Raw genomic sequence first — 11701 nt, 5'->3', positions numbered from 1 at the left:
CATGTTTTCAAAACTACTTCAAGTGTGCCTGCGTGTCTGTGTGGCAGAAGTGTGTGTAACCTGCTGAAGGACTTTGTGGGCTCCCCGGGCAGTCTTGCTCTTCTCTGTGGCACCGTTTTTGTTCTGACAGCAGAGGGTGCTCGTTAGTTCAGGTAGCGGAAGGGTTCGCTGTGTGTCTGTATGCATCTGTATATCTATTTTATACTGAGATATCAAAGTAGATATTAACAACAGCATGCAATGGTATATAATACTACATATTCCCGGTTAGGAAGTATCCCTGAAGTATTCCTGGAGGAAGTATCCGAAGAAAAGGTACAGTGTTCTGGATACACAGTGAAACAATGCTGTTATATGTAATCTGGAGCTAGGGAATCGCTCTTCTGAAGGCTACATGTACTTACCTGTTGCTTAGATACTTGCAGATGTGGTGTTAATTTAAACAAACAAGACAAAGGCCAAAAAAAAAGAAAAAGAAACTCTTGTATACAACAGTATTTATAATGTCTCTGCCAGTAATGGAAGTCAGGAAACAACTCGGAGGATTCTGTTCTGTGAAGTGAAGGGAAAAGAACGGAAATGTATTTGGGTGGCTACAGAATTATATGCAGAATTGATGGAATTCTGTACATAGATTTCTGTGTGTTACTACAATTATTGACACTGCAGAACATGCTTAGAGCAGAAATCCAAGTTGGAAAGGATATTGAGGTTTGGAATGAAGAATTGCCATTGGATTAGACCTTTGTCATGCACAGTGCACAAGTTATACATCAGAAACTAAAACCTTACTTTCTTACTATCACTGGGCTATTTTTCAGAAGTGTAACTTTTTGAACTAAAACTGCAGAGGAATCTGCTTTGGCTCCAGATAGAATAATAGTAATTTTAATTTAAGCATTTCTTGCCAAGCCTACTTGTTAAATCCAGAGTTAGGTGAAATAACCAGTGTTTAGTGAGATAACGCTGTTTTAGTGGTACAGTATTGCATAACAATGACTGACATAGACTGAAATATCACCACTTAAGTAATAGGGCAGCAAACACTACTTAGTGAATGCAGTGTAAATTCTGAGAAACTATTTCTAGGATTTCATATGGTATAGATCAGCTCAGCTTATTTTTGAAGTAGAAGAAGTAGATTTAGACTGAGTTAATATTTAGTTTATTTCCATCTGATTATATGAGATAACACAGAACAGTCTTCAATGCTCAGAGTCTTTACTCACATCACAGGAAAATAAACATTTTGGTCCTATTAAACAACTCTCTGGGGAGATATGCAAGCAGAGAGCAACTGCTCATTGTAGCATGTTTCTCTGTTTCTTTTGAGACAAACTCAGAAAGTCTTCAAAACTTACGTTCCTTATGATTTGACTGGTAACATATGACAGCTTATCATAATACAACGGCTATACAGTAAGCATTTACATCCTGCTCCTCCGGTTTGCAAATAGTGTAATTATATTAATGATTTTAGATGCCTGTTTCAGTGTTTAGCCATTTCACACTAATAGAAATAATGTGGATAAGGGTACTGTATTAGGTTAAGTGTATAAGATGATTAAGGGATTGGAGCATCCCTCATATTGGAGGGGGAGAGAGCTGGGGCTGTTTAGATTGGAGAAGGCTCAGGGTGGATCTCATCAGTATATTTGTATCATCAGTATCTGATGGGAAGGAATAAAGAAGATGTAGCCAGGCTCTTCTCAGTGTCGCCTAGTAAAAGGAAAAGGGGTAAAAACTGAAACATCAGAAATTCTACCTGAACATAAGGAAATGTTTTTTTTTATTGTGTGGGTGTTTGAACACTGGAACAAGTTGCCCAGAGAGGTTGGGGAGTCTCTATCCTTATAGATATTCAAAACCCAACTGGACATGGTGCTAACTGACCTGCTGTAGCTGACTGTGCTTCAGCAGGAGGGGTGCACTGGACGGTCTCCAGAGATGCCTTCCAACATCAACTATTCCGTGAAGTGAAAATACAAATGTACAAATGATAAAGTCTCCGTATAAATATAAAATATTTAAAAATTAAATACTGACTTAACTCAGTCACTCAAGTGACAGTCTTTCACCAGGCTTGAACAAAAGCAATTGGCTTACTTGTGGAATTATTCTGAAATAAAGATTTATTCATTCTTCATGGCTTTCCTTCTTTCACATCCGCTATGGAATCCTTTAGTGCCATCAGGACCTTTAGGCAGCCGCAGCACCCCTACAGGTAGACCATCTGCATTTTGTATTTTCCGAGCTAACATGGGGCTAGTGCCTGGACTCTTCTCTTGCGTTACAGTTTGAGCTTTTCTTCGCTGTACCCAGGGGCTACCAGATGGAGTGATACTGCTATCTGAAGAATAATCTGTACATTTCCTTGGAATTTCAGGGCTAGTACTTGGATTAAGTTTGCTGTCTTCAGCCAGCGGCGACTTTTTGGTTACTTTTCTTAGAGAAGATGGACTATTCCAAGGACTTGATCTGGGTGACACATTAGGACTCAAATGGTTGTTTGGGTGAATGACAGGACTCAACTTATTTGTAGTACTTGTTGCAGTACTTTTACGTCCTGACAGTGGTGATGCAGGATTACTCTCTGGGTCAGAAGAGCTATTTGCTGAAGATTCATCACCAACAAACTGAAGTTCCTCAACTCTCTTGTTAAGAGATTTAACCTTCTTAAAATTCTTGCTGGTGTCCTCATCATGGTTCTTGTCTTTAGGAACCTTTTTCTTTGGAGGTTTCATGCCTATTAGGACAACTTTCATACCAGTCTCTTTCTTTTCAGCACACATGAAGTCATGAGCACGTACAGCAGCATCTACTTCTTCAAATTCTATAACTGCACATACCTGTGTTCCCACTTGGGTGTACTGGCTGCTGAACCTCCTGATATCAGGTGGTAGATCCCTACCAGGCTTGATAATCCGAACTGATGAAATTACACCAAAAGTTACAAAGGCTTTGAGGAGATGCTCCATTACCTTTTCTTGCATACATCCATTTTCTTGTTGTTTGTTAAGACCCTGCAGTTCAGAAATCATGTGGATATCATACACGAGTAACATTCTGGTAGGAAGGTTTTCACCGGGAAACACCGGAACTGGAGTATTTCTTCTAACCTTTCTGTTATCATCATTGAGCTCAAGAGTTTCAGAGTACTTCAGTGCATAGGCTGTGGTTCGCCAGTCACGGGTAAGATGTTTCACCTTGAAGACGAACATAGGTTAAGCAGTACAACTGATTGAACCCACATAAACATCATAAAGAAATCCAAGGCAGGTGCAAGCTCCAGTCAACAAACTTTGTGACATTGGTTGATAGATACCTTTTACTACTCTGTTTTTAGTATCACCATACTTTTGCAAAGGTCAAATTTACCTTCCCTTCTCAGAGACAAGAAAATAACTTTGCCAGCATTACTTAGTTGCTCATGCATAGCTTAAAGTAACCATCACATCAAAACTGAGTTAGCCCCTCAGAGCAGATAAAGACTGTGGAACTGCCTCTGTAAAGTAAGTTATTTTCATACCTTTCTGGTTTTTTTTCCTTTAAGATTTGTCAGGCTTACACAAAGGACTTGAAGTCTAAATGAGTTAACTTACCTTCTTAAAAGAAGTGAGGAGTTTAACACTGACATAGCCCATCTTATTTCTTCTCACATGCTTTAGAAGAAAGGCATCTTTCTCAAGGTTCTCATCTGAGAAGTAATATTCAATCTGTGCTATTAACTTCTGGATCAGGTCATTGTCTGGTGGTTTCCAGTTCTGGTCAAAGTCGTCATCATGTTCCCCACCACTGGAAAACAGTCAAATAATTGGATTACCAGAGCTTCATCTCATATTAGTGGAGTAAAAAAAATAAATCTCTCAAAATGAAAAAACATAGCCATAATGTTGATTCCAGCTTCTTTTATATGTAGGCACTGAATAGGTATAGCCCTATCCAGCTGAGGCAGGAGGCCAGCTCCTGATGATGCTTTCCAGTCAGCATAAAGAATCCTGAGCTCCTTCCAAAAGCTGAGCTCAGTGTAGAACAATGAGATGTGTACGAATGCCTTGAAAATGCTGCCAACTCCAATCCTACACCAAAACAGACATGCAGGTGCACGAGAGCTTAGTGCTATACAAAGGTCCCCCAGTGACAGTGGTTCATTTGTCAATATGAACACGTTAACATTTCTGTGCTTCATGAGTAAGTATCACATAACAGAGAATTAATATTCCAAATTGATGCAATGGTATTTTCCTCAAACATCTGCACTGCATGAACGCATTTGGTACCAGGAGCCAGTACCCAGAGAGTAAGACAGAGCGACAGGACCATTGCACTTCTTACAGACTGCTTCCATGTGGACAGAGGAACTTCACTGGCAGTTTATGCACAGACTGAAACTCTTTGCAGGTCTCAGAGTAAGGACTTTGGTGCAGTAGCAGCTCACGTACCATGCCTCAGAACAGCTGTATATGCACACACACGTGCAGGTTGTTAAGATGTCGTTCATCTTTGCTGTCTCCTCCTCCCATCCTGTTACCTAGGTATGTGCAAAGTGGAGCACTGCTGAGATGCCTAGCCTGAAAAAAGATCTTGCAACCAGGGAATTGAGCCAAACTTTTTGCCACATCCAGTTACAGCAGTGTGTTTGTTTCTGGAATACAAATGGCCGTTTAAACTGTAATCTAGCACTGAGGCAAGCAGTTCACCCACAGCCACAGATGTTGCTATAACTATGATGCACAAATCTATCTTAAGGCAGGGCCGTTTTTTTGTTTTGTTTGTTTGTTTGTTTTTTGTTTTTGTTTTTTAGCTGTTAGCAGCCATGTTTTGCTTTGGGACCATCACAAAAGTTTCTATTCAGAAAAATATACTATTCTCCCTAGATCCTATAAATCATGTAATTGATGTTTGTATGGTCTCCTGTGTACCTCAGCAACAAAAAGGAGGAGCCACACATTTTCTCATAAGTGCTTTTTGCAGAGCTTCTGAAATCATTAAAAAAGAAGGAGCAGGCATTGTAGCAGGGTCCTCCGAGGGCAATCCTGTAGGTGGGTGAAGGCTACTGAATCACCTTGCCTTTTGCAGTTTGTCCTGGAGACAAACTGGAGACTGCAATCTTAGCGCAGACTGACCTGCTGCCCACCACCATGCTTGCCGTGCGCCTGACAATGCTGCTCCCCGCCATGGGATCTGCACAGTGAATGTGCCCCCACTCATGATAGGTTATTGCAGTTGTCTGAGACCTGGCTCTTTGAGGCTAACAAGTTATTTATTTTTAAGTTTTTTTCCCTGATAGGGCAATGCATCAGCTGTACACAGATAGTCACACAATTCTAGAAATATCCTTGTTAAAATCTCTCTGGCCACTTAATGGGGTATGGTTCCAAAGAATGACAATAGTGAGAGAGAAAAAAAAATACGAATTTCAGTTCTTTGAAAATGCTGGAAGTGGAGGATAACAGATAAATTTATTAAGATAGTAAAATATGTTTAATGGTGTGGGTGCTGATTTTAGACAGAAGAAAAACAAGGTTGTTTCTTTTTCATTCATGCTATTCTCTAACCTCACTACCTCTCATTTTCTGTTCACTACCAATTCAGAGCTAGTGTGTGCACAAGAAATTTAGAATGTCAGTGTTCTAACATATCCGTATTCTGCTAAGAAAAGCTTACCTTAAATTCAGGATGGAGCTTACAAATTTTACAGGTTTTATTAGTACAGATACTTGCAGGTATTTAGAAGGTTCAGATGGAAAGAAAATGGATCATCATGCTTGGGAAAAAAAAAAAAAAAGAAAACAAACTGCATCAGTTCCATTCTTACTCACAGTGTTAACACTGAATCAGGGCGAAACATCTCATTTCATCTCTCTAAAATGTTAAATATTGGTCAGTCAGAACTATACACCATTTCTATATTTGGCAAACAGTTCAGCTTTCACAAAATTTCACAGCAGCCCTCATTAAGTGCTGTACTGGGAGTTTCACCTCCTGCAATTGCAGAAATTTGTAATTAGCTCCATACTAACTCATAGTAATAATCAACTGGTAGTACCTCCAAGGCATCAACTCCAAAATTAATGCAAAGGTAGTTTATGAATCAGGATCAGTCAATACTGAGAAAACAGGTGCCTAGTAGTTAGTCACAGCTTTCATTTACTTATTTAGTTAGAGCTTTGTGAAAGATACACTTGTCAAAACTTTGGATAGACTTGAAAACAACCTTGTAATGCTGAGACTCATCTGGCTGTTAGTCATACAAGAAAATTAACATATCTGCATGGATTTGGAACTTTAAATATCAAAACTCACAAACAATATATTAAATTGGATAGAGCCTAACATTTGGACAAGCTTTTGCTGAGTCTTGGAAAGAATACGGTATTGTATTAAAAAGCACAACAAACAGCATTATGCTGACGTTCTAACAGTGCAATTACTCAAGGCAGTGGAAATCTGTTAACAGAAACCAGTGCATACAATATTAGGTGCCTACTAATGGGACAGGTGGCAGCATCAATTGTTAAATCTCAATTTCTGTTGAAAAACATTTTGACAGATGTCACCATAAAAAACATCCACCTTTGAAGGTCAGATTCTTCCTGAGTCTGGTTGTATGCAAAAGAAATCTAAGTTGGGCAAGAATAATTTTACTTTATGCACAGGAGAGAAACTTGTTTCTTATAAACACTCATAAGATTTTTCTGAAGTGCCTGGCAGCTAAGGGGCTGAGGACTGAATGTCAAAAATACTCGGAGACCTCACCAAGAACTGTAGTGTCTTGACTGTGAGGAATTGGCTTTCATTTTTCAAGTTATAAAGCCTAGAATCTGAGAAAAAAATAAAATAAAAATCTAACATCTAGCTTAGCTTGACTGCAATGGCTCACTCTCAGAGACTTTAGACCAGCCCTGACAATTTTTGTAAATGCATGGGTAAATCATGTCCCAGCAGATACCACATTCCCAAACTAAATCCTTAGCTAAGGTTACATGCAAATGGCAGAAGCGTGTGTGAACTTCACTCACCCAGTCTTGTGGTAGAGCCTTTGCAGTTCTGTCCATTGCATTATCTCTAGGCTTTCCTGGATCAGGAAGAGGCCATTTACAAAAAGGGCACCTCCACAAGAACTGAGTATAGATCAGCATTGTCTGCAATCATTTTTGAAGATAGTGCCTACTGGAGAGGATTAAATAAGTGGCATTTAAGAGTTACCTATTATGTGTTACAAAGCTTGAAAAAATACCCATACCTTTCTTAGTGTATGTCAGGGCTAAATGTTCTTACACCTACAGAACAAGCTTATGTTAAAATTTAATAGTGATGTTTTAATTTTAATACTGTTATTACAGTGGCCTTGCAGTTATATCCAGTTTTAATGCTATATGAACTCTTTAGAACAGCCTGTCCACAGTGCTTTGTGCTAGTTTTAGCAAGAATCACACCACTTAATAAGTGCAAAGCAAGTGTGCACACCAAAATCACTTTCTGCTCACCTGCTAGGTACATAGGATGTAGTTGACAACCTTGGCAACTGAAGAAAATCCCCCATCCCCGGCTACACCTCTATGAATTAAAATAATGCATGGCAATTCATGCTGAGTAAACGCTAGGATATGAAGTTAGAGAACTGATTAGAAACAATTGCTTTTAGAACAGAGCACTGAATTTCACGTTACAGTACCTGAATCTGTGCATGACTGAATTACACCTGCAGCTCTAGTACAAAACACGAGAGGAACTACAAATAGCCCTACAAATAGCCCTACAAATAGCTTTATTTATCTCCCTGCAATGTCCTGGCACAGAAGTCCTGAATGCTCCTTTCACAAGCAAGCACTTCTGGGAGTCATCAAAGCAGCATCGGGCATCAATACTAATTCCCGCAGTTTGTTTTTAAATACAGAAAACACTAATGGCATAATCAAACAGTCAGGTGTAGAGTAGATTATGAAGTGGTAACTATTTCTGCACGTAGACTGTTCAGTTTGGGTCCAAAGCCCCAGACCACGTCTGCTGGTTCACGTTCCACTAAGGAAAATCCATACAGCGCCACGCCAAAACACAGCCCAGCAAACTTTCCAATGCCAAAGCACCCCCACGACGGCAGCCCAGAACCCCGCACCCCACCCCACCCCACCCCACCCCACCACCCCGGCCCCCTCCCGCAGCAGGGGGGATGGCAGCACCGGGGCGGCCCGGCCCGAGGGGCCTCGCCCGGCCGCTACCGGCCGGGAAGGGGTCCCTGCGCCCGCCCCCGCCGCCGTTGCCTCAGCCGCAGCAACCGGCGGGTGCCGGCGGCAGCCCCGCGGGGAGAGGCCCCCTCCGGCCCCGTCCCGTCCCTCCTGGCCCCGCCGGGCTCACCTGGCCCCGCAGCGCCCCGCGTCCTCCTCGCTGCAGCCCCCGCCGCTCTCCTCCGCCTCCGCCACCCGCCGCGGGCCGCTCCCCGCTGCCGCCTCCGGGCCGGGGGGCTCAGCCCAGGGCTCCGCCGCCTCGAGACCGCCGACGCCGCCCGGCCGCGGCTGGGCCATGGCGCTGGGCGCCGCAGAGCGACGGGGCCGCGCCCGCAGCGCTGCTGCCACGGCTGCTGCCGACCCCCCGCCCCGCTCCGCTCCGCTCCGCTCCCCGCCCACCGGCTGCCGGCCGGCCCCTGCCCGCCCCGGGGCGGCGAGAGTGGGGAGCGGGGCCCGGCTGCTCGGCCCCGCGTGCGGCGGCGTCGCTGCGCCCTCGGCCCTCCGGGAAATTCAGAGAGGTTAAGGGGGGAGCTAGACACAACGCGAGCAGAGGGCGAGGCCCGGTGCATTGTGTTGTGCAGAGCACCGGTCTGTAACGGTGCGTGGTATGAAGCAGTAACTACATCCCCCGGGACGTTACTCTGATGCAGAGCCCCCTTTTCTGAAACACATCCTTAACTTTGAAGTTAAGTCTGTTCCACTGTATTTCAGTGTTTCCACTACTGGAGTAACATGTACGTTCTCACTACTAAGTTCTAAATCATTCCAGATGTCCGTGTAAATACTCATTCCTCAGCCAGGGAAGATGTTTCTTCCTGCTAAATGGAGGTAGGGTCTTTAAGACACCTCCCCATTTGCTGTTTGTCTGTGGTGTTCGTCTCAATTGTACTCCACCATATTGCTCCAACATTTTCTTCTGAAAAATTCGGACTGGCAAAAGGTCAGCTTGCACTCAGGGGCCCACTCTCATCGTGACAAACAGTCCCCGTGAGTCAGAGCTGCTGGCATCAAACATGATGAAACGACCGCTCTGCCGCTGTGGCTTTGGCTTATTTTTAACATGCCTTAAGGGATGAAATATTTTGTTTATGAAATGCGCTAACCCGCCTCATGAGCCAAACCTCTGTTCTCTGCTAACGGAACAGCATTTTGTTCTGAGGCTTGGGTAGGGCGTCCTCATGCTATTGATTTCAGTGGGAGCCGAAAAGAAAACACAAACACATTCTAGGAAAGAGCGAGTACAGGGGTTGTGGTTCTGGGTTTGCATTTAAGGCCAGGCAGCTGCTTGCCTCCCTGAGTGGAACAAGGCATGAGCAAAGAACCAGTTTGTGCTCCGACTAGCCAGAAGGACCTGGGAGAGGAACGTCCCAGTTTATCTGACGATTCCTTCTGTCAGGGTTAGAGACATTCTAATCTGTTAAAACTTTAAGATCAATTTTCCTGCTTGCCCAGCGGTCGATGCACAGAATGGCTTCGCTGATGCTTAACTTGTTTTCTGAGCAGTCCTACTATCCTTGTCACCTACTGCGCAAATTACTATGTTATTGATATTGAGATAATAATGTGGATGAAGACTGACGCCATTTCAAACGCTGTGTTGATGTGACCATCATTGAAACTACCTGACCATTTATTTATTTATTTTTAATATAGCAGCGATCTATAATGCTCAATTACCAGTAGAGTTGAATCAGTGCTTGTAACGGTCGGAGAACTTAAAACCAGGAGTAACGGAGGTAAGTCCCCTGGAGGGGACCCCACGTCTCAGCTGAGCTCCTGATACACAGTTAGGATTACAGTCCTGTGAGCCTCTCTTGTGCGAAGCTCTCACAAATTTCTTATGGCACATGCCTTATTGGCACAGGATTCCAAACTAAATATTTACTTATTTTGTAGTTAAAAAAAAAAAAAAAAAAAAAAGGAGCGCGCCCGGGCAGCAGAAGCTGGCGAGCCCGGGTAGCCGAGGTGCCTCAGCCACCAGTTCCCGTTACACAGCCGCTGCCAGGCGAGGCTCCAGAAACGTATTTACATTTATATACAGAGTAGGTACCCGACTGCACAGATTGACTCCCGAAACAAACAAACAAACCGTTCGAATTCCCGAACCTAAGCCCGTATTAAAGCCTCCCGCGCTGCTCAGCGACGAGGGCAGGGCTCCGGCGGGGTCTGACAGGGCCGCACCTCAGGGAGCCGTCCGCGGGCGGGGACAGGAGCGCAGCCACTACCCACCTCCCCGCCCCGGCTCTCAGCGCCCTCGGCGGGCGGAGCGGGCCGGAAGCGGGGGTTGCCGCGGTAACGGCGGAGCGATCTCCGCGAGGGGCGGTGGCCGGCGGGAGGCGAGGCGAGGCGAGGCGAGGCGAGGCGGTGGGCTGACATGGTGCCCAGCAAGTGCCGGCCCGCTAGGGGCTCGCGGGCCGCGCCCGGCCCGGTGGGTGCCGCCGCGGAGGGGGCGGGCGGCGCGGTGAGGGGCGGTGGCCGTGTCCCCTCGGGGTGGCGGCCGTGTCCCCTCGGGGTGGCGGTGTCTGGGCTGTGAGGCGCCTCCGTGAGGCGGCGGGGCTGCGGCTGAGGGCGCGGAGCCTCCCGCGGGCAGCCCCGCGAGGCCGGTGCCGGTTCGGGGGCCCGGCCGTCCCCGCGGGGTGCCCGGCTCGGCAGGGCTCGGTGCTGGGGAAGGCGGCGTGTCAGCCGCTCGGTTCGGTGCTTGTGCTGGGCGTTTGGTCCTTCAGCGGGTAAGTGGGGCGTTTTGTTGTATACAGCCCCGTCAAAGAGGGTAACAAGCAATAAAAGGGAGTTCTCGTATTTATATGTACACACTCGTTTTCTTCACAACAAAGCATACCCGTTAAAGTCACCCTTTTGGCGTTTATAAAACCGAACGTGACTTAGTTTTATTTAACGCTATGACAAAATAATATTCTTCATAATAATTTTGAAAGGTAGTTCCTTTTATTGCCAGACTGTAGTGCTGAAGGTGCCTTTCTTGACGGAAAAACATATTCATTAAGCTTGTTGTATTGTTGCATGTTTTTGATAAATATTCCCTTTTTATCTTCTTCCGATTTGCAGGTTAATAATTGTGGTCTTCAGCTGGTTATCCAGACCTCCTCAATACCTGATAAAAACAAACCAGTAATTACTTTTTTTTTTTACTTTAATAGCTATATTAAATAACGTGCTTTTATGATAGCCACATTTGTATGCTTTCAGTTAGGAATTGTCTTTTCAATACAAATAATGTTGATTTCTAATGTATTACCCATTGTATCTGATACCCTTTTCAAGATGCATTTCATTCTAGTGAAGATGTGTCAAGACGCTAGGATATACCATAGCCTGCCACAAATTTAATATACATTCTTATGATTCCGTCTGTACATTTTTCCTTCCCCTAATTGCAATAGTCCTATCGTGTAGTGTTTTTTTTTTCTCTCCTTAATCAGTTGTAGAAGTATGAGTTGGTAATGTTCATGTTTTCA

General features: G+C 44.6%; 2 protein-coding genes across 6 annotated transcripts in view; one reads left to right on the top strand and one right to left on the bottom strand.

Annotated features, from left to right (window-relative positions):
* Window positions 1-1149: 1149 nt before the first annotated feature.
* On the bottom strand, window positions 1150-8540 carry LARP6 (La ribonucleoprotein 6, translational regulator). Of its 5 annotated transcripts, none has more exons than XM_040569563.1 (3): window positions 8359-8540; window positions 3603-3795; window positions 1150-3206 (listed from the first exon to the last, which is right to left on the bottom strand). In XM_040569563.1, the coding sequence occupies exons 1-3, from the start codon at window positions 8523-8525 to the stop codon at window positions 2133-2135; spliced, it is 1434 nt and encodes a 477-aa protein (XP_040425497.1). In that variant the 5' UTR covers window positions 8526-8540; the 3' UTR covers window positions 1150-2132. The 5 variants fall into 5 exon arrangements, with proteins under 5 accessions (XP_040425497.1, XP_040425500.1, XP_040425501.1 ...); XM_040569566.1 differs by lacking the exon at window positions 8359-8540 and adding an exon at window positions 7023-7078; XM_040569567.1 differs by lacking the exon at window positions 8359-8540 and adding an exon at window positions 5823-5866.
* A 1943-nt stretch (window positions 8541-10483) lies between these two features.
* LRRC49 (leucine rich repeat containing 49) overlaps window positions 10484-11701 on the top strand; it is a 42888-nt gene continuing 41670 nt past the window's right edge. The window contains exons 1-2 of the mRNA XM_040569556.1: window positions 10484-10656; window positions 11292-11354. Of these exons, the coding sequence (XP_040425490.1) occupies window positions 10603-10656; window positions 11292-11354 (117 nt within the window). The 5' untranslated portion in view covers window positions 10484-10602. The remainder of the gene's footprint in view (window positions 10657-11291; window positions 11355-11701) is intronic.

Source organism: Cygnus olor, chromosome 11 (genome assembly GCF_009769625.2).
Source record: "Cygnus olor isolate bCygOlo1 chromosome 11, bCygOlo1.pri.v2, whole genome shotgun sequence".
In the NCBI taxonomy this organism is placed as follows: domain Eukaryota; kingdom Metazoa; phylum Chordata; class Aves; order Anseriformes; family Anatidae; genus Cygnus; species Cygnus olor.
Note: the sequence above shows the minus strand (reverse complement) of the source record. Positions and strands in the feature narration are given on the sequence as shown.